This window comes from Dermatophagoides farinae, chromosome 4, assembly GCF_024713945.1.
Source record: "Dermatophagoides farinae isolate YC_2012a chromosome 4, ASM2471394v1, whole genome shotgun sequence".
Classification (NCBI taxonomy): domain Eukaryota; kingdom Metazoa; phylum Arthropoda; class Arachnida; order Sarcoptiformes; family Pyroglyphidae; genus Dermatophagoides; species Dermatophagoides farinae.
In genome coordinates, this window is record NC_134680.1 from 1,915,200 (window position 1) to 1,937,552 (window position 22,353).

The 22,353-nt window shown below is 31.1% G+C and overlaps 3 protein-coding genes across 4 annotated transcripts in view; 2 read left to right on the top strand and 1 right to left on the bottom strand.

Moving 5' to 3' along the window:
- LOC124490921 (protein amalgam) overlaps positions 1 to 19,806 on the top strand; it is a 34,513-nt gene extending 14,707 nt beyond the window's left edge. Inside the window, exons 3-16 of one of the 2 annotated variants that reach the window (XM_047053504.2) lie at positions 16,574 to 16,635; positions 16,796 to 16,829; positions 17,068 to 17,242; positions 17,330 to 17,385; positions 17,448 to 17,491; positions 17,590 to 17,682; positions 17,824 to 17,899; positions 18,245 to 18,301; positions 18,392 to 18,551; positions 18,612 to 18,727; positions 18,838 to 18,898; positions 19,038 to 19,104; positions 19,177 to 19,390; positions 19,452 to 19,806. In XM_047053504.2, the coding sequence (XP_046909460.1) occupies positions 16,574 to 16,635; positions 16,796 to 16,829; positions 17,068 to 17,242; positions 17,330 to 17,385; positions 17,448 to 17,491; positions 17,590 to 17,682; positions 17,824 to 17,899; positions 18,245 to 18,301; positions 18,392 to 18,551; positions 18,612 to 18,727; positions 18,838 to 18,898; positions 19,038 to 19,104; positions 19,177 to 19,390; positions 19,452 to 19,534 (1,298 nt within the window). In that variant the 3' untranslated portion in view covers positions 19,535 to 19,806. Of the gene's footprint in view, positions 1 to 16,573; positions 16,636 to 16,795; positions 16,834 to 17,067; positions 17,243 to 17,329; positions 17,386 to 17,447; positions 17,492 to 17,589; positions 17,683 to 17,823; positions 17,900 to 18,244; positions 18,302 to 18,391; positions 18,552 to 18,611; positions 18,728 to 18,837; positions 18,899 to 19,037; positions 19,105 to 19,176; positions 19,391 to 19,451 lie in introns of both variants that reach the window. The other variant, XM_075730169.1, reaches the window with a different exon arrangement.
- On the top strand, positions 8,056 to 13,399 carry LOC124493901 (uncharacterized). The gene has a single exon (XM_047057055.2). It carries the CDS (start codon positions 8,389 to 8,391, stop codon positions 13,225 to 13,227), a length of 4,839 nt encoding a protein of 1,612 aa, XP_046913011.2. The 5' UTR covers positions 8,056 to 8,388; the 3' UTR covers positions 13,228 to 13,399.
- A 1,302-nt stretch (positions 19,807 to 21,108) lies between the features above and the next one.
- Positions 21,109 to 22,353, bottom strand: LOC124490961 (uncharacterized). Its single transcript, XM_047053549.2, has 3 exons — positions 21,465 to 22,353; positions 21,322 to 21,406; positions 21,109 to 21,257 (listed from the first exon to the last, which is right to left on the bottom strand). Exons 1-3 carry the CDS (start codon positions 22,058 to 22,060, stop codon positions 21,117 to 21,119), a joined length of 822 nt encoding a protein of 273 aa, XP_046909505.2. The 5' UTR covers positions 22,061 to 22,353; the 3' UTR covers positions 21,109 to 21,116.

Below are 22,353 nucleotides of genomic sequence, written 5' to 3' on the forward strand. Positions count from 1 at the left end.
GTTTGTTTGTTTGTCTGTCTGATTATTATTATTCATAATTATAAATCTTTTGTCCAAGTCTTTTTTGAATGAATAATGTTGAGCAATATTTCTTGAGCAGATGATATGTCAGATGGGTCGTACACATATAAGTCTTCATACATGCATATCTTATAACTATCATTGAATGTTTCCACATACATAATCGGCTATAACGATATCTTCACGGTAAATTATATCAAATGTCTGTCAAATGTTTACTATTCTATATTTGCTTCTTTTTCTACTTCAATTTTGTAGTCTTTTTTCATAAGTTAGTTAGGTAGTTTTCATTTTTTTTCTCGTTTGTTTCCTTTCATACTTTTCTATGTTTCGTTTCGCCGATGAATAAATGGATGGTTGTTTGTTTGTTCGTTGTTTCGGCTTTTTTCCATCATCATTATTATGATAACCACAACAACAATTTGTTATGATTCTTGAAACAACAACATCTAAACAACAACACCCAATGATGATCATGAAATGATGATGATGAGACCCTGTTTTGAGCACGCTTTTGCGGTCTTTTTCGGTCATTTTTTTCATCATTGAATTTATTTTTTCATATTTTATGATGTTTATGATGATGATGACCTAAGTATATTCAAGCTTCTTCTGTTTTTTATTGTCTTTTATCTTATTTATTTTTTTTGTGTCGCTCATGAATTTTTATTTTATCTTCGTCGTTGTTTTCGTTGTCATGCATGCATTCAACGAATTCTGTTTTTCGAATGGTTGGATGTGAAAATGAATGAAAAAATCTCTAAATGACCAGATGGATATTATTATATGCAATGAGATTAGGAGGGTATATTTTTTTTTTGTTTTTTGTTTTTTACTTACATTCTACTATCCACTTATAACCAATGTACAAAGTAAACTTGAGATTAGCACACAAACACACACACACAAGCCGTGTTTGTACTAATTAACACACGCACACAAACACTAGGTCATTGGCCTAGTGTAGTTTAACTTGATAATTTCGGATTTTTTTTTTTTTTGAAAGATATACGGTATGTATGATGTTGCAGGTTATGTGATAAATAGATATTTTTTTCATACATTTTCATTATTATAATGATGATGATGATGATGATGATGGCCTATTATGAATTTTCTGTAAATTCATTCATTCATCCAACCAATGATGAAGATGATGATGTGCATGTGGTCGATCATCATGATCAAGATCAAGTTCATGGCTGGCTGACTAGTTGAAAATTATTATCCAAATTTTTTTCTCTTTAATTTTTTTCCCTGATTTTTGCTACTAATTTTTTTTCGCACTGTTTTTTTTCCCCGCTTGATAAAACATTATTTGTTATTGAATTTTTTTTCTTTTCATTATTGTTGTTATTGTGTGATGTGAGAAATGTCGGATTTTTTTTTTTGATACCCATACATTAATGCTTCAAGCTTTGTTTGTTGGTTGGTTATTATTCACCGAAATAAAAGTGTCGAGTAGCATCCTATGTCGATCCTGTTTCTTCATTTCAGTCTTTTTTGTTGAATTGATTGTGAAATTTTGAAAATTACAAAATCCTGAATGAATTATCCATCATCATCATGAATGAAATTAGATGTGAAGAAAAATTAAATTTAAAATTTCAGGATTTTTCTGAACGATAATTATCTGTCCACATAAACATGAACTTACACCTGTAGGTATCAATGACATGTCATCAATTTTTTATTTGTAATCATTGAGGTTGCGATATATCTTCACATCAAATCATCATTCGAATAGTATGTCATTGAATTCAAATCGATTGGGCGTCTCGTTCAATCAATTTCTATTGATCGATCTATTGTGGGGAAGGAAAGAGATTGTACTGGGGGCCCATCCATTTCCATCGATCAAAATCAATGGTCAATTGTGATAATGATACCGTTTGTGTGAGCATTCATTCATTCATCGATTGTATCGAATTTCATTGAATTTTATTCAATAAATTAAATTTGTGAATTTCCTCTAGTTGTTGGTTTTCATATCATACACCTTTTGATGATTGGTTGTTGTTGTATTCAATGATGAATGAATGAATGAATTGTATGATGGCCAGCACACACTGGAAAAAGAAACATCAGTTCACATGAACACAACCCACATTTAAATAATAATAATTGATAATCAATCAAATCAAATCAATTTTTCTTTTCTAGACATGCACACGAAAATCATGATGTATCTGTATCACTATCATCGTATTATTATGTATGTGTGTGTGTGTGTGTGTGTGTGTGTGTGTGTGTGTGTGATACTCAAGTGTCAATTCAAAATTGAATAAATCGATGAAATACCAGCCTATGAATTTTTTCTCATTCATAAATATATAATACAAGGAAAAATTCGGTGGATGATGAGAAAATCGATACATTTTTATTCATTCGATAATAATAATAATAATAATAATTTTCGGCATTGATTTTATGTTTCTTTTTTTTATATTAACATTTCGAAATTTGAAATACACGAAGAAATGGCTCCCGTTGTTGTTGAGTTTTAAAAATTATATATATTTTTTTCATCATCATTATTATTCAACCAAAAAAAAAAATCTATGAATAAACTTGTTGAATATGATTAATCGATTTTCTTTTTTTTTCAATCATCTTGTCTCGTCTTTCTACATCAAGTTACATAATTCAGTTTTTTTTTCTGATTTCTCTCAAACACCATTTTAGTTTAAAAAAAAAATTAAAAATTCAAAATTACAACTGAATCATCTGTTGTTTGTTGTTTGTTTTGATTTAGATCATTAATCGTTTGTTGTTTGTTTTGATTTAAATAATTGAATCTCTCTTTCCGATGATTATATTATATTATTATGAATGAATTTTGATTGTTTGCATGTATGTTTTTTTTTCATTAAAACCATCATCATCATTTGTTTGTTTGAATGGAAAAAATATTCATTAATCTTGTGCGAATGTGTATGTGTTTGAATATATATTCATTTATTCTGATCAAATCGTTTCTCATTGTTTTGTTTGTTATTGTTATTTGTATCGATTTTTTTTTTAATGCATGGAATTTTATCATGTCACACACACCCACACATGGTAAATGTTCAACATGTGTGTGTGTGTGTGTGTGTGTGCATTATGATCAAATGTGATCATTGACTTGTTATTAAATGCTCAATGAATGTCAATTGAATTTGAATAAAAATAATAATAAAAAAAACTTTTCACTTGTTACTCCTCATCACATATGTTTTCCATTCGGATTTGAATTGGATTTTATTTTTAAAAGAAATGAAAAAAAAAAATTTTGTTTTTTCTCTCATTAGATCAATCAATCGGCATTTTTTCGTCTATTTTTATTTAATAAAAATGAATTCAATGCATTGATTGGCTTCATTTAGTAACAACAGTCAATAAATGGTGAATGGTGAAATTTGTCAATTTAGTTCCGTTATGTTTTCTTATTTCCCGATTCAATTAATGATGAAAATCGAAAAAATAACAAATCATACATGCCATCAAAAAGAAAAAAAATGATCATTCTAGACGAAAAAAAGTAGACATAGAAGAAAGCAATTACCGTATACGCCGACACATTCACACACACACACACACACACAATTTTTGGCTAAAAATCATCCGTCAATTTTTCTAGTTTTTATTTGGAATTTCTTTTCAATGAGTTGAAGAGAAAGTATATTTTTTTGAACAACAACAACAACAACAACAAAATGATGATTGCAATCGTTTATTTATTTATTTACTTTATTTTATACTTTTTTTTTTGATCGTTAGTTTGTTTGTAATAATTTTTTTTTGTTGATTTCAATTTACTTTAAATTCGTACAGTTTTTTTTATGGAATTGGAATTGAATTTCTGTTTATTTATTAGTTTGACATGATGATGAAAAATCAATAACAAACCTATCTGTATGTGTGTGTGTGTGTGTGTGTGGGATAGAAACGATTTTTTTCTAGCTCGATAAATCTTGTTTTTGTACATTACCGGTTTTTCATTATTATTTTCATCATCCATTCAATTTCTTTAGTTTCTTCATCTTTTGGCCTGTAAAAATAAGATGAACAAAATGAATCGATTTTTTGTTTTGTCTATTTTTTTTCGAACAACAACAATCGTTTGTTGTTCAAATAGATTATTTTCTTCTATGTTTTTCTTTATAATAATCTTAAAATATATATATAAATACACGATGTTACCAATTGACTATTCATTGCAATTGAAAACTGCGTGAGAACCAACCAATGGATTTTTTCATTTCAAAAAAAAAAAAAATATTTTTTTTGATTTATAAATAAATCCCCATACATACATCAGATTTATAATACATTCGATATCATTTTGGATATCTACCTATCTTTTATATAGCTATAAAAAAAAATTTAAAAACTAATTTGGTTGTTGGACACTACAACACAGGTAAAAAATGATGTCATGATAGTCAAACAATATGTATTTGTGTGTGTGTTTTTTTTTTTAAATTTCAAACATCATGTGGATAGATGGAGATGTATGGGTGCTTTCTTTTTAGTTCAATAATCCTGGTTACTTATGTATTTCATTATGGTCATTCTTGTTTTTTTTTTGTTAATTCTGAATGTTTTTTCATTGTTTTCATTGTTGATCATTTGATTTATGTGATTACCGATTTCTCATTGACAAGAAATGAAAATTTTTTTTCTCTGATGCATGCCAATATAAAGTCTTTGTTCTTCAGAGTTTTGTTTTTTTTTGTGCATTTTATTCTGTGAATAAGGTGATGATAGTTGTCTGTGCTACGATTATCGATAGAGTGTGAACACACACACACACAATTCTGAATCAAAGATTTTCCATCTTGATATTCAAATGAATTTTTCTGTACGAAATGAATCTTTTCACAAATATATTCATTTTGTCGTGTCTTTATAACGATATATCTTTCATCTTTTCATCGTAGTTTTTTTTCCATCATGCTAAATAAGAAAAAAAATTTATGATGATGATGAAAACAACAACAATAATAAAAGAATATTGTGTTTTATAAAAAAAAAATAATAAGAAATAACAATTTTCACCTTTTCCAGGATCATCATAGCGTTGTTGTCGGCGCCTACACAAATAAACAAACAAACAGTCCATTTTCATTCATTCATAGATATACACCTGGTGAATGATTTTTTTTACATTTTTTTTTTCATTCACATTTGGAATTTTATTTGATGATGATAATGGCCATTTCAATGGTGTTGATGATTATAACAATCTTGATGATGATGATGATGATGATTGAATTCCTTTTTTTCATTTGAGTAATAATAATAAATCATCAAAATAAAAGAATTTTGATTCCGGTTTTGGCATCTCAAAAACAAATTTCATTCATTGATTCAGCATTGATACATACATACATGGCAATGTAATGTTGGTTTATTGGTGATGGTTGTGATGTAAATTCCATTATACTTGGAATATAGAAGATGCGTAGGTGACAAATGTGGTATTCAATGAAAAAAAAAAATTTTATTTTCATTAGTATAATTCATATAAATCATCAAGGCATTCATAGAATTCAACGGTGAGATATGATCTTGATATCATCAAGATTTTTTCTCTTTCATCCAATAATTACCGCTTGATGATGATTATCATCATTTCCATAATGATAATGGTTACTATTATTGTGGTCTGATCATTTCATATGTTTGGCTGAATTTTAATTCTTGATTCAATTCCTTTCGAAGTTTTCTTTGCAGCTTGGCCTTTTTTTATGGCCAGCTGATAATGTTCATATGATAGTTGATGGTGGTGGCCCGATTAGTTAGGTAGTTAATGGGCTAGCTAATTGTTCCGAAAAAAAACATGATTTAAACAGATATAATTGATGTTCATGTATTTGTAATCATCATCATTATCATCATTGACCAAATTCGGTTCTGTGTGTTCTTTTTGTTCATAGAATTTTGATCTTTGATTTTCGTTTTGAAATGCTGATAAAACAACATTGCAACAAAGTTTACAATTAATACGATTTTTAAAATTTTTCTTTAATTTTTAAATTTCTTCTGGTTAGTTTTTTTACATCTTCTTTTGAAATAATAATTTTCCCGTAATTTGCCTCGAAGGGAAAAAAGAATTGGTAAAAAAAATTTTGATTTGAAGGAAAGTCTTTTTTCTTTGCTTTCCTAAGCTAACCTTGCAAAAGTTAAAACAACTTGATTATTCTCTATGTGAATTGGTCATTAACCTTGTATACAAGACGAAGACGACGACGTCGACTCGATTCATTTCAACATCTGATCATGTATGGCTTGGTTCAGTGCATTTTAGTTCATATCATCATAATATATCTTTTCTACCGTAGCACTTTAGCGGCCATCTACTTACTCGGTTATATATTGATGATGATGCCTTTAATGATTCATTCATCTGTATCGTCATCAAATGATGAAATTATGGATGAATCTAATGAAATGGAAACAAATATAATAATCAAAATAAGAGTTAGATCCATAGATTGTGTGTGTGTATTTATAACCCTGTCTATGTTGTTGTTGTTGTTGTTGTTGATTTGTCGTGTTTAAAATTTTCCCGTTTTTTCAAGCCATTTTTTCAATGTATGTGTGTGATGAATATTCCAATGTATTAGAATTATAGTTAGAATTAATTTACATCCGCATCATCATCATCATCATCATGATCAGGAGGCGAAAAAAATATGAAAATAATTATTCTTTCTCTTTTTGATTTTTTTTTTGGTTGATGGATTAATATTAATAAGCTGACTTGGCTAAATGTTTTTTCTGTATTTTTTTAATATATTATTATTATTATTATCTCTTAAGTGTGACACGCGATGTGATTGAGCTATGAATTTGCCTTAAAAACATTTAGAATAAAACATTACATGTTGATTAAGTCGAAAAACGGTTGGAATAAAGATGAAAAAAATTGCCAAGATTCATGTCGTTGTTTCCCATTATTTATTTTACAATTTCATTTCAATAATTATCATCTTTATGATTACGGCCAGGATGGTTGTAAGTCTTTGTAAACATAGTTGTTGTGTCACGACATTTCATTCTTCTTTCCACATTGTCTTTGGATTTGAATTTACTCATCTTATTTTTGGTCAACATAGTTGAGGTGACTGGTTTTTTTTGTCATTTTTTTTTTCTTTTGCATATGGCTTATGTCATCATCTTTCATTGGTATTGAATTCGTCAGTTGTCATCTGTATTTTGGGAGCACCTTGTGATAGACACCTTACATGATTTTTATGATGAATATAAAAACAAACAAAAATACAATTTGACAGGTTGTTTGTGTATGTCAACATTTGATAGGAAAAAAAATCATGATCGATTATTGACTTGTTGTTGTCGTAACTGTTATTGTCGAATGTCATTGGCTTCTGCTCCTAACTTCCATACCAAAGGTTATTTATTATGGTAATTCTTTACAAAAAATAAATATGAATGATGTACATGTTTTATTGACCTATGACCTGTTACGATAAACAAATAATGTTTTCAACAAAATGGTTGACAGGTTTAATTCTAAAAAAAAAAATATTTATGATTATTATAATGAAGACATTTTGAATATTCAAAAAAAAACAAAATGATTGTTTATGTTTGTCAGAAATTAATTGGTTGAAATTTTCGAAAAAAAATTACCTTCAAGTAACCCATGATGACGCCATACCATAGGTGGTTATGGTAGATGATTGTTAATTTGTCATCAGTTTGTTGCACTTATTTGGCTACAAATTTTTTAGAATTATACAAAATACAAAATATAACTTGCTTTTCTTAACTGATCATTCCTCTATCGATTCATTTATCATTTTATTTTCATGTTATATTCATATTTTTTTTAAAGGCCTCTCTTCTTTATTGTGGTTATGATTTTTTTTTCTGTTTATGAAAATTAATTTTTCATACCTGATATTTGATGTTTCAAATTTCTCTGTATCAAATTGATGTTTTTGTTTACCAATTTGGCATGGTAGTGGTGCCCATAATCCTTATCATCATCGTAAAATTTTTGGATCTCTATCGTGTTAAACTACGCATGCGTTCATGTCTTTTTGGCCTATTAGTCATTTCGGATGGTTTTCTGTTTTTTGTTCTTTAGTTTTTTGTGTCGTGTCTATAAAAGTTAATTTTTCATTCTTTTTCTTTCCTCGAAAAACCTCGTGTAAAACAATTTCTAGATTAAAACTTTTGTGTTGTTCTATGAATCGTTTTTTATTTTATTTTTCGTGTCAATTATCTACGTATTGATACAAATCTTTTTAATCTAGAAAATTGGGGGTTTTTTGCTCGATTTTCTCTGTTCTATCTCGCTTATGTATCGTTTCCCTATCGTAATTTTTGTCAGTATTGTATCTGTTTCTGATGTCCGACGTTATGGCCGATAATTTGAACATTCGCAAAAATCTGAGAAGCAGAATAACTAAGGCGTCTCGTCGTCAAATCGCATTGTCATTGGATGAGCTGTTGAATTTACAAAGAGATTATGATAACATCAGTGCTGTTTGTCTCGAAAGTAATCCTGAAGACTTTGATGAACAAAAAGCGAAGGACGATTTGTATAAACAGCAGATCGAAGCTTTGATAAGCTGCGAACGTTCCGTGAATCAACTACAAGCTATTACAATTGATGAAGATGATCTAATTCCTAATTTGTCTGCTATTCCGGTGTCGATACCTTCTACTTCTCATGTTTCGAATAATAATTTCTCGTCTACGATTCAGCATCAACCGGCGGTATCGAATTTATCTTTGAATGTTTATCCTACATCTGTTCGCGCTTCGGATCTTTTGACTTTCGATGGTAATGTAATCAATTGGATACCGTTCAAAACATCTTTCGACGACGAAGTCCTGAGCAATCCGAATTTATTGGATACAAAGAAGCGGAACTTATTGTTGAAAGTTTTGCATGGTAGCGCTTTGGACAGAGCTATGGATCTAGTCCGTCAAGGAAAAACACTTCAGTCAATCTGGTCTTCTCTTAATGACTATTACAACAGTCCATCGAAAATCGATGAACATTTAACAAAGCAAATTCGTTCTCTGGCTTTTGTTAATTCTCCGTTCGAATCGGCTAAGCTTGAAATTATGCTCCGGGAAATTCGCCGTTTGTCTAGCACGTGTGTTAGCCTTGGTGCGGCTTATCTTGCCCGATCCAACTCATTGGTGAAGGAAATTCTGTGGAAATGTGGCCGCCCCCTTCGGGAAAAATTGTGTCATGTGGAGTCGCTATCACAACTGGAAAAGGAATTGGAAAAGCTGTATAAGTCAGCCTTGTGTTTGGACTCTTTCGATCGACGAGAATCAGCCAGACCATCACGTTCGTCGCATCCAGTTGCTGCTATGTCTGTTGCTCGTTGTGTGTTTTGTAATCGATCTAATCATCAATCAGCAGATTGCCAGTCTTCAATATCAGTAGATGAGAAGCGTCGTATTATCAATTCGAACAGTTTGTGTTTCAAATGTTTATCGCCTGGTCATCGCGCCAGTACTTGTTCTCGAGCGGCTTCTATCAGATGTCGAGTTTGTCGTTTGAGTCATCCGACAGTGCTCCATCAAGTTCGCTTGAACAATCATTCAAATTCCAGCAATAACAACAACTCTGTTCATCCTTCTACCTCTGTTTCATCGTCTCCTTCTGTTGCTGCTTCATCCACTTCTGCATCTACTGCTGCTTCAGTCCCATCAACTTCATCTTCTACATCGGGCGTTGCTGCGATTTCCGTTCTTTCAAATTCTTCTGATCTGTCCATGATTCCTTCATCTTCATCTTCAATTCCATCATCGCCGTCTCCTATGGTTTCTTTATCGTCTTCCAATTCGTTAGCTTATGTTTCATCGTCCGAATCATCATCTGTTGCTGGTATCAGTTCTTCATCCGAAAATTCGCTGGTTGCACGTTATGACGGTGTCGCTTCTCCATCGATCACAATCGAACGTCCAGCGTTCGTAATCAATTTGTGTGGTCGAAAGTGCATGGTATGGCTTGACACGTGTTCACCGTTTACATTAATCCGAAGCGATCTAGTTAATATGAATGATTGTGTGTCTGCCCCATCGATTTGTCTTTCTGGGTTCTCGGGTGGTTCAGCCACCATTACTAATAAGAAGATCTCCGTCATTCTTGAATCTAATGTAACTCGTGTCTCGATTGATGCGTACGTGATTACGAATCTTCACCACTGTGATCTCATTATCGGGACAGATATGCTTTCACGTATCACTCGTATTGATCCACTAAAATCTCTTAAATGGGAATCTAAGTTTGGAGATATCCATTATGGTCCCGTGGCTGCTATTGAACATTTTAATATCGTTGATGATGATGACGATGATGAAGATAATTTCGACATGCATGTTACTCGTCTTGATAATGGACGTTTTGAAGCGAAGCTTCCCTTTCTGACTCATTCACGTCCTCCACCTAATTTTCAAAAAGCGTTATCTTTGTTGAACAAATTGGTTGCTCGCTTACAATCTCGAAATTTCTATGATGTTTATCGCGATGAATTTATGAAGTATGTGTCATCAGGACAAGCAGTGGAAATCAATGATACTGATGGGTTTTTTATTCCCCATCATGCCGTCCTTCGTTCTGAATCTTCGTCATCTCCAATCCGTATTGTTTTTAATGCTTCGTTCGGACGCGAATCTTCGTTGAATAACCTGTTATGGAAAGGTTCAGTAATGGGACTAGATGTCTTGCCGCATTTGATACGAATTCGATTATTTAAGTATTTTTGTACGGCCGATTTGAGAAAAGCCTTCCTACAAATTGCCATTTATCCTGAACACCAAAAATATCTCCGTCTTTTATGGAAAGAAAATGATAATCAAATTAAAAAATATCAAATGACTGTCCTTCCGTTCGGTGTTATCTCGTCTCCGGCCATTCTTACCCAAGTAGTTGATAAAATCGTTCAGTCAATTAGCAACGAATCTTCTCGCAATCTACTTTCTGGTGTTACGTATATGGACGATCTTCTTATCGGTTCGAATAGTATCGATGATCTTCGGCAATGTGTGATTGACGCTAAGCAAGCGTTTTCTGCTTCTGGTTTTGAGATGCACAAGATATGCTCCAATGGTATGATTCCGGATGGTTCGACTGGCGATGATTCTGGTTTGCTAGGTTTATTGTGGAATATGTCAGAAGATACAATCAGTTTGAAAAATCGAGATTTAGTCTCGCCTTCTTTAACTAAACGTATTGTTTTGTCCACAATTGGCCGTATCTTTGATCCGTTGGGTATTATTGACCCTTTGAAGCTTCGTTTACGAATCATGTTTTCTTGTATCGTTTCCAATGAATGGGATACTCCGATTGTAGATGATGATTTCGTTCGTGAATGGAATAAAGCTATCACCGATTGGCCAAACCTAGATCAAATTAAGTTTAATCGTTTTATACCGGACACATCGATTATGTATTGTTTCGCTGACGCTAGTGAAGTTGGTCTCGGTTATTGCATTTATCTTGGATCTCAATTTTTGTTCGGAAAAAGTAAAGTTGCATCGAAAACGAAAACTATTGTCGAAAAAGAGCTTTTAGCGTTGCTTGAATTGGTAAAAATGGTCTATCGAATTCGTAAAATATTGTTACAATCGCAAGTCAATCCATCAATCAGAATTTTCTCAGATTCAAAAATAAATCTTGATCGATTAAACGCATCACCGAATCGTTTTAAGTGTCATCTTGGTAAAAAATTGCTTCGTATTCTTCAAATAATTTCCGATTGCCGAGCATCAGTCATTTATATTTCCGGTAATTTGAATCCCGCGGATTTGTTTAGCCGTCCGATCTCTGTCTCTAAATTCTTACAACAAAAACCTTGGTTTCTTCAAACAACAATTCTGCCAAATGAATCTTGTCCAATCGTTTCAGTCTGTGCCATTAAAAAAGAAGAAATAGATCCAACTTTCATCAATTTTTTGAATCGCTTTTCATCAATTAAGAGCATGTTACGATGGATAAATCGGTTTCGTAGCTGGCTTCCGAAGCACAAGCAAGATCGAATGATCGATTCTTTGTTTATTCTGATACGATGTTTCCAAGCTAATTCTCCTTTCGTCAGCTCACATGATCATTTTATTGACGCTCGGGGTTTAATTGTTTATCGCATGAGAGATGGCGTAAACTCAATCTGGATCCCACCACGTACCGCTTTATCACGAGCTTTATTGTACGAAGCGCATCGCTTAGCTAAACATAACGGTGTTAAATTATCTTTGGCTCAAATCCCGGTGGAATTTGCTATTGGCGACGCCAACCGAACAATGGCGCGTTTAATTTACCGATGTGTTCTTTGTCGGAAACGACGCGGAAAAGGAATATCCGTTCCTTTTGGGCCAACGTACCATGAAGTGGACGTGTTCAGTGGTCCGTTTGCTCGCATTGCCATTGACGGTTTTGGCCCTTTTAAGTTATTAAATGGTCGTAAATACTGGGGATTGATAGTCGCGTGCTTATCTACACGGTGTCTTCGAATCGGAGTTTTGGAAGATCTGACACCAATTTCCGCTGGACGAGCTTTGAAGTCTATTTTCCACGAAGTTGGATTCCCCAAGTTCATCATTTCAGATAATGGTACCAATTTCAAACCGATCAAATTAGCCCTTGAAAAGGCGAAAATGTCCGTTGTATGGTGGACGACAGCTCCATCTGCTCCTTGGCAGAACGGAACGGCTGAGCGTTTTGTTCAGATGGTTAAGTCATGCTTGTCTATTTACGACAAGAAATGCCGTTCTTTCTATGATGTAATGTTAAGATTTCGGGAAGTCGAATCCATAATTAATGCCCGACCAATTATCGCCAACGATCGTCCTATCTCGGCTTTTGAATTTTGTTTCCAACGTCCGTTTCATATCATACCTGAAAAAACTGATTTCAAACCTATCGATCTCGATCGACTATACCGTTTTAATTTGGATCTGAAAAAACGTTTTGTCAAACTTCTCCGTCTCCGTTATTTCAATCTATATAGGTTCCGTCCGAAAACTAAATCCGTATCGATCAACGTAGGTGATTTCGTCCTCATTCCGGATAAATCACACCGTGAGCTTTGGCCTACAGGACGAATTTTGGAGCTGTCAATGGGTCGCGATGGATTAGCACGTTCGGCACGTATCGAGTTTGGTGGTTCGTCCCTTTGGCGACCAGTTTCCGGTTTAGTTCCCATTTCGCGGGCGCAGGATTGTTAAACTACGCATGCGTTCATGTCTTTTTGGCCTATTAGTCATTTCGGATGGTTTTCTGTTTTTTGTTCTTTAGTTTTTTGTGTCGTGTCTATAAAAGTTAATTTTTCATTCTTTTTCTTTCCTCGAAAAACCTCGTGTAAAACAATTTCTAGATTAAAACTTTTGTGTTGTTCTATGAATCGTTTTTTATTTTCGTGTCTGCTTAATTATCTACGTATTGATACACTATCGATCAATTGATTGATAGATTTTATTTCAATCAATATTATTAATCTTTGAATTTTTTTTTCGTACGATTTTCCCACAAAAAAAATCTGTAAAAGAAAAAAATTGGAAACGATTTTTTTTCTCGCTTAAATTCATCTCTGTTTATTTCACCCGGTCGTAAATCATTTTTTTTTTGTTTTATTTTTCTTAGCTTGTTTCCAACACTTTGTTGTTGCTTTCTCGAAAATAAAAAATATTATCGACCACATAATTGTTGTTGCTCGGATTATTATTTCCTATAACATTTTCTCATCATCATCATAATCATTTTTTTTTGCTGTTAAGGTTTAATAACTTTATTATTATTATTTTCATCATCATCAGATCCTGATCGAATCTTGATTATTGCCATCATCATCATCGAATGATTACTTTTAATCATTATCATCATGAATTTGTTGAGAAATCAAGAAAATACACACGCACATTTCATTCGTGTGTTTTATGTGTTGTTGTTGTTGTTGTTGTTGTTGCTCATTTATGATGAACAATTGTAAATTCGATCTCTTTGATTCGATGATCTCATCAATTTGATTGATTATTATGTTTTTTTTCTCTCTTTCTTTTTTTTGTATTGCTGTTTGTTTGTTATGGGGAAAATTATCCGCTAAATGATTACTTATGATTTTTTTTTCATAAAATTCTTTTCATGGTTTTATTTGAATTTAATTTCAAAATGATAATGATTTGCATTTATACTGATTTTGTTTCGGACCAAACCCTGAATGAATGATGATAATAATTTGATCGTTCGAATTCAAGTTTTATTTTCTGTTTTGTAAAATTTTGTTTGAAATGAAAAATCCCCAATCATTAGACATAATGATGATTATGATGATAATGATATCTGCTTGTTTTGGTATTGATTGGTGAATTGAAATCGGAAAAAATCGATCATTCATTCATCGATTATCAATTGTAATCATTATGATCAATGTCAGATCCAAGATATGTTTATCAATCAAAATCAATTCTGATTGTTCATCATCATCATCATTATTATGCTGATGTTATTCCATTTTTGTCTCATATAATAATGTTGTCACGTTACTTATCCTGTATCATTTATTGTTTGTCAAAAGTTATTACTTATTGGATTTCTTTCTTTATAAATTGTAATTGATATTTCATTAACGATGAAACCGAAATTCTAATTTTTATTCCAATCAGTGTGAATTTCTATCATTTTTTTACAATTTTTGCCATTACAAATAGCATCCGTGTTGATCAAAAAAAAAAAAAAAAAAAAAATTATGAGATTAATCCCTGACAACCGAATAATGAACCTGAACAATAACCGTAGGAAAACAAGATGAACAAAATTTATGATGATTGATTGATTTATATGTATCATGTACCTGTGTTTATGTGTGTATGTGTCATTTCTTTACGAATTTTGTTTTTCGTTTCGGTTTTCTGTTGATGATGATGAAAACAAACAAACACACATCTGGCCAAAACAAGTATTTGAACATGTACTGTACTTCTGTTTGTTTGTTTGTTTGTTTGTTGATCGTATCGAATCACTATTTTTTTTCCTTTTGATTACATTTCACATCTGAATAATTCATATTGAATTTTACATTCAATTTATGAAATCACGATTAATGTTTTGAAATTAACATCTGTTGTTGTTACATTATCAATATTATTATGTGTGTAGAGTTCCGGTTATTCAATGATAATGATCAAGGTTTATTCCTTTTTTTTCTCAACGATTAATTATCAAATAATAGTGATCGGTGAATAAATAAATTCCTCGTGATTTATAATATTCATTAAATTAGTATGCCATGATGATCATCGATAATGATATTATCATTCATTATACTTGATGTAATTTTAGTCAGAAACACCTTCTGTTTTGAATTATCATATCATATATCTCTTTTTTCTCATGAATTTTAATTTCTTATCAGTGGTTTGTTCGTTTGATTGAATTGATTCATTGTTTTGTTGATCTAGGTTTCAATTTTATCCCAGCAAATTATGTTTAATGCATTGATTAACTGTGTTTTTAGGCTTCAAACACACTTTGCTTCAAGCATCGATTGTTAAAAATTGTTTGTAATATGCGGACATACCATACATAAAACTCTTTTTCCTTGTTGTTGTTGCCAATTCACAACATGCTCTAATCTTGTTACAATCTTTAGAACGAATATGTCGAGAAAAAGATGTATTGGATTCTATGATCATGATTATAATGTAATGATACAAATGACAATTATGGTCATCATTATATCATCATAATAATAATCGTCAATTTCAATTCGTTTTGAACAAATAAAAATGATTGCTATTTATATGCCTGAAAAGAGTTGGCAAATAGAAATAAGGAAACTAAACGGGACTGGATGAACAAAACTGAAAAACTAATAGCCAACAACAATTTCCACTATACAATTAGTAAAACCTACACGGAGAAATTAGGTCTTTTTTTCGGAATTTCATTTTGTAATTTTTTACTATAAAACGATAATAATATGAAGGTTCTTTTTTCGTATGGATCGTGATAATCGTCGTCGTCGTCGTCGATGATGACGATGTTCGTGTGACCACCAGTTTTTTTTCGGAAAAACAAATTTTATTACCTTATACATGTGACCATCTGTTCATCGATGTTGCGGATGACATCATGATAATGATGATGATACCAACTATTGTGAGATTGTGTTTTCATTATAATTTATGACTTTTTTTCTTATTTTTGTTCCACTTGATTTTAATTCTATTGTGCGTGTTTATGTGTGGTGGGTGTGTTTGTGTGTGAATATCAATTAAGAACAGAATAATAATCATATATGAATTAAGTGAAAATAATGAATGAATTGAATCTATGCATACCACACCTTTGAATTTGGATGAATAATTTTTTTTCTTTTTTTTCAAGTTTCATTTTACATTGATGATCATTCTTGATTTGTTAACATGAGCTTAACATTTTTTTTTAGATTCAAGTTTATTTTTTGTTATCATTGGTTGACATTGTTGACACATGTTGCTTTTCAATTTCTTTGCTTTCTCTTAGTTTGATTTGACAAGAAAATTAATTTTTTGTTTTTTTTTCAATTATTTATAGCTGCTGAAGATGAAAATATGGAAAAAATATCTACCCTAGTGCCAGTATTCATTAGTAAAGGCGTAAGTACATTTATTTATTCATCCAATCAGCCACAACTTTAGTTGTCTTTGAATCTTACTCATTTCTCATTGGTTTTCTTTCATTTTTATTGTTCTCATACATTCGCTATTACAAAATTCGTGATTAAATCTTTTTTTCTTTTTTTTTTGATTTAAATAGGGAAATATTGTTGAGCGAGAAAATGCTGAAATACGTAAGTCATGAATTGTCATTGATGATGATGATGAGAATGGCAACACTAACAAATTGTTTTTGTTTTGCTATTCCTTTTTTTGTTTGTTTTTCATTTAATTAATTAACTAATTAATTATTACTATATTTCCGGATTCATTTTTTCACAATTCACATCATCATCATCATTCATCAACATTTCATATCATGAATATCAATTGTCATCATCATCATCATCATCATCATGTGTCTATTTTTAGGTTTGCCTTGTGAGATTAAAGATCTCGGTGAACATGCATTCATGTGGAAATTCAATACAAAATTTTTATATGTCGGTAATCTAACTGTATTACAATTAAATGGCGTTGAAAAGGATATGATGTCCAATGGTATTATAATTAAACGATTGACCAATGATCTTACCGGTATTTATAGGTAAATAATAACATATGAAAATAGTGATGATGATTATGATTGTACTGATGAATTTTTTTATTTTCTTTTCCATTGATACAAACATAGATGTGAGATTAGCTCGAATCCGCCAAGAATGGTTCAATACAATGTATCGATGCATAGTAAGTTTTTCTATTTATTTCTATGATTTTTTTTTCATATGAATATCCAATCATTTTTATAGCTGCACCAGTGATTATACCGAATCCGGCCAACAAAGATAATAAGGTATATACAAGAATATTTGTCATATCCAATCATCTTTTATCTTATTAATCGATAATCTTTTGGTCATCTGATCATGTCACAAAATAACACTCACACAGGTGGTCGTATCACAGGATCAACCATTGGTATTACAATGTAACATTGCTACATCATCATCATTATTACCAACAACATTTCAATGGAAACATAATGTGAGTGTGAATGTGTGTGTATGCGATTGAATTGAAATGAGAATTTAGTTCCACAGTGGAAATATTTTCCACTTTTTTCTTTCTTTGAGAAATAACAATAATAACAATAATTTATCTATATCTATTTCGTTATTTTCTCAGTCAAAAGTGATAGAATTGAATCGAACGGAATTCGTTGTTGAAACTATACAATTATCCGATGCTGGTGATGTTACTTGTAAGTTTTTTTTGTTGTTGTTGTCATAATGGATTAATTTTTTTTCCATTTTTTTCGTTTATTTGATTGACACTAATTTTCGTATGATTTTCTTTTTTCGCTTGTCATCACATTTTTTCATTTTTTTTCTCTTGAATGTGACATTATCTCATTCAAACATTTGATGAATGTTTGAAATTTAATCCGAATCATGATCCTCATCATCATCATCATCATCATCTTTGTTGTCATCGTTGAATTAATTCTCATATGACTGTGGTTTGTGTGTGTGTGTTCGTGCATTATAATAATCCATCATGAAAAAAAATCTTGAATGTTCATAAAAATTCATTACTTAACAAAAAGGTGAAGCTCGTAATGAAATTGGTAGTCGTTCCCATACATTTAAAGTGATTGTTCAAGGTTTGTGATTACAATTAACCATCACCCCTTGTTAATTATTATTATATTTGGCCTAATTTTGTTTAATTTTTTCTTTGTTTTTATTCATAGCCAAACCAGTCATAACACTTTCGGAACAAATTGTACATGGACCGGTGGGTACTGATGTTGAAGTAAAATGTATGGCTGAAGCATATCCAGCAGCCAAAATTGAATGGTATTATTCATCTAATAACCCGATTCATGTTTCAACTAAACATAAAATTGTCAAGTATGTGTCCTTGTTGTTGTTTTTAGTTAAATGATATTATTTTCATTGTTATGGTTTTAGTAATATGAATGAACATTCATCAACATTGACCATTTTTAATGTTGGAACCAAAGATCATCAAGAATATTTCTGTTTATCGGCTAATTCTTTGGGTGAAGCTAAAGCATATTTTGCCGGTAAGCTATTAGCCAAAAATTGTTGTTCCTGTTTCTGATCAACAGTTTTTTCAATTATTTTTGTTATTCTTTCACTGACTTTTTTGATATTTCTTCATATAATTTATTAGTGACTGGCCGACCATCTAAACCGAAATTTACTAGTCCAAAAGTCAGCAACAATGGTGATACGTAAGTATTGATTTGTGTTGGCAATCAGTTTTGTTTGTTTGGTGTCAATGATCAGTCGATTGATTGATCAGGCGTGAGAACAAGGCGTCGAACTGATTTGACATTTAATAATTTGGCATTTCTTTTCTTATGTCAACAGTTATCAATTGGAATGGGTCACTTTTTCACAGCCACCAATCAAAAACACAACATTGAGAGTTCGAGAGGTAAGTTCATCAGATATCGTGAAGAGAGAAAATTCCTTCATTTAACAATTATCAAATATTATTATTACATAGATTGATCATGTAAATGGACAACCAGGTAATTGGCAAATAATAAATGTTGAACCGACAGTTTCCGATGGAACAGCACTTAAAACTAAAGAACCACATCGCCGACAGACATACCTATTGGAAAATTTATCACAAGATAAAAGCTATGAAGTTGATGTCGTTGTGGCTAATGAATTTGGTAGTACAAAAAGCGATGTTTTTGTATTCTCTACATCCGGTATGTTTGTTTTTTAAAATTAAATTTTTTCCCATTCATCGATTTTCTTTTCTCTTTATAGATTTTACCAGTGCTGATGCTACAACATTAGGAATGAGCTTCACAATGATGATATTCGTATTGTTGATCTCGGTGATTGCTTAATTTCTTGCTTCGTTTCTCTTCATTCTTTTCTCTCTCTCTTTGTCATTTGTCGATCCATTTTATTGATTGATTGATTAATCCATCCAAGAATCTTTTATTACTTTAATTTCTGATTATTATTATTGAATTTCACGCCCAAACTTTATTTGTCATCTATACACACACACACACACACACATACACCATTTATCATCATTACACTGAAAATATTTTAGAACCCCTGATTTGGCTTAGTTTGTCATAAATAAAAAGCATTTGATACACGAAAAAAAGCCGGTCTTCTGAATAGTTTTGTTTTCCGAAATTTTTCTTATACTTTAATTTTTATTTTTCGAAACTATTAACATTGATTGAAAAATAAAATCAAATAATTAAATCAGTTTGCTCATCTGCCGGTAGCCTTGAGCTGAAGGAAGACGCTCACTATAGTATTATAATATCGATATATCGTTTATCGATAAAAATCTGATGATGTGCTGGTTACTGATATCCGCAAAAATATGATCTAAATCACGATTCCATCAAAGATAACGATGTAATAAAAGTTACAAGTACCCCCAAACAAAATGGTATTTGAAAAAACTTGTCGGATTTGAATTCCAATATTCTAAACAAAAAAATTCAATCACAAAATTTTTGTGTCCAAAACAAGAATAATTTTATATCATCCTTATTATTAATTTGCCTATAATTTGTATTAACTTTTATCTCACCTTCGCTTCACACATACACACACACACACACCGATTCATATTTTGCAAAATTGAAAATTTTTTCTACCATAAATAAATTTCATATAACCAATACAATTTATTTTTTCTTTTTAACAATTTTCCTGCTCTGTTCACTAATTTCGATGATTTAAATTGATATTTTTGTCGAATCGATTGATTTTGCATTTTTTTTTGTTTGTACAGAAACATACTAATAGAATTGATAAAAAATTTTTTTTTTGAAAACATAAACATCAAACACATCTCATAATAATACACAAACACATAATGCAGTTCTCATGGCTAAGTCACCAGTGGCCTAATACATTACACACAGACACACACACACACACACAAACATTAACTGGATATATAAAAATGACCATCATTATATTTTCATTGTCATTATCTTCATTATAATTTGTCATATTCCAATACAGATTTATAAATTATATGAGAAACACACACACACACACATCCGAAAAATATAATAATAAAGCCATCATCATTTGCTGCTGCTATTCATATTTTTATCTAATCGATTGATTTTGCCTTTTTTTTGTTTGTTTGTACATATATAATAAACATCATCTAAATCTAAAACTAACAATAATACTAATTTCAAAAAAAAAACAAACGACACATGACACAACAGTTTCGTAATTAAATGAATAATATATATTTTATTTCATTTCAGTTTTAAACTATTTTACTCTTTCCTTATTCCGATGATGATTGATTAATTTGATTCATTTATTTTGGTGACAAATTAAATAGCATAATAATAATTTGATTTAATAAAAAAAAAAAAATCAAATCAAATTGACAATATTTTAGAATCAAGAATGAAAAAAATTAAATATTCCTCGTTAGATGGCGTCATCATCGACATTAGTAATTATTGGACAAAGAATCGATTTGGTAAATTCCAGGCCATACGTTGGAATAGAATCTTTTTTTGGCCGTCCTTTTGGTTTGGTTGGCGGAAATGGACATCCATTTTGCATTACCTTTTATTAATGATAAATTTATTAAATCAATCGATTTATAAAATAAACTTGATTTGACACTAACCTGTTTTTTCCATTTCATACGACGATTTTGATACCATGTTTTTACTTGTAATTGAGTTAATCCTAATGCACGTGCCAAATCGGTTCTAATCCAATCACATTATCTTAATTAATTTAATGAGGAAAAAAGAATCATCAGATTACCTATCGGGTGTGGAAAGATATTTTTGGCTATCAAATCTACGTTCTAAGCCCATCAATTGAAGCTCAGTAAATACGGTACGATTACGACGAATTTTACGATATTTTTGTCGGCTACAATTTATCGATGACGTAATGGCCATATCTGGATCCTGATCGATATTCGAATCAGAAGAACATAACAATTTCAATGGACAATTCGAATCTTGCTGTTGCTGCTGTTGTTGTATTATATCATTTGACATATTGATTATCATTTCCAAACTGGTTAATTTATCATCTCTTTTACCATTATTATTATTATCATCAAAATCAGATGACTTTACAATCGCTGTTGTTGTTTTTGCACATTCATTTTTCATTCGATACGATTTGCTAATTGCTGTTGTTCGTCCACGAATCAATGATGGTTTCGATTTATTATTTATTCGTTTTAAATTTTTTGATTTAGCTTTTGTGCTAATTATTGCCATCTCCGTTTTAGATTTTACCAAAGATTTTTGTTGCAATTTCGAATTGCACGGCTGACATGATATCGATGACGAGGATGATGATGATGATGATGATGATATTTGACCATCCGTAGTAGTATTGACCATTTTCTGTTGTAAAGCATAATAACAGAGATTCTGATAGAATCGTTGCTGTACAATTGGATCGTTCAACAATAATTGATGATCAATCAATTGCTGTTTTTGATCATCATCCAAATCAACAAATGATCTCCTTATCCATTGATTATAGCCATCGGTCAATGTTAATTGTTGCTGTAGCTGTTGCTGCTGCTGCTGTTGCTGCTGTTGATTAGATGATAAAAGCCAATTGAATAATTGATCTCGTTTATATTGTTGTGGTTGTTGAATCAGATGAGTATTTATTGTTTGATTTTTAT

Bases quoted from the DNA above. Each gene is read 5' to 3' on its own strand.
- LOC124493901 (XM_047057055.2), top strand. From the start codon at position 8,389: ATGTCCGACGTTATGGCCGATAATTTGAACATTCGCAAAAATCTGAGA.
- LOC124490961 (XM_047053549.2), bottom strand. From the start codon at position 22,060: ATGGTCAATACTACTACGGATGGTCAAATATCATCATCATCATCATCA. The intron at 21,407-21,464 runs GTAATCTGATGA...TGATTGGATTAG, and splicing joins TATCTTTCCACACCCGATAG to AACCGATTTGGCACGTGCAT. The intron at 21,258-21,321 runs GTTAGTGTCAAA...CATTAATAAAAG, and splicing joins GTATGAAATGGAAAAAACAG to GTAATGCAAAATGGATGTCC.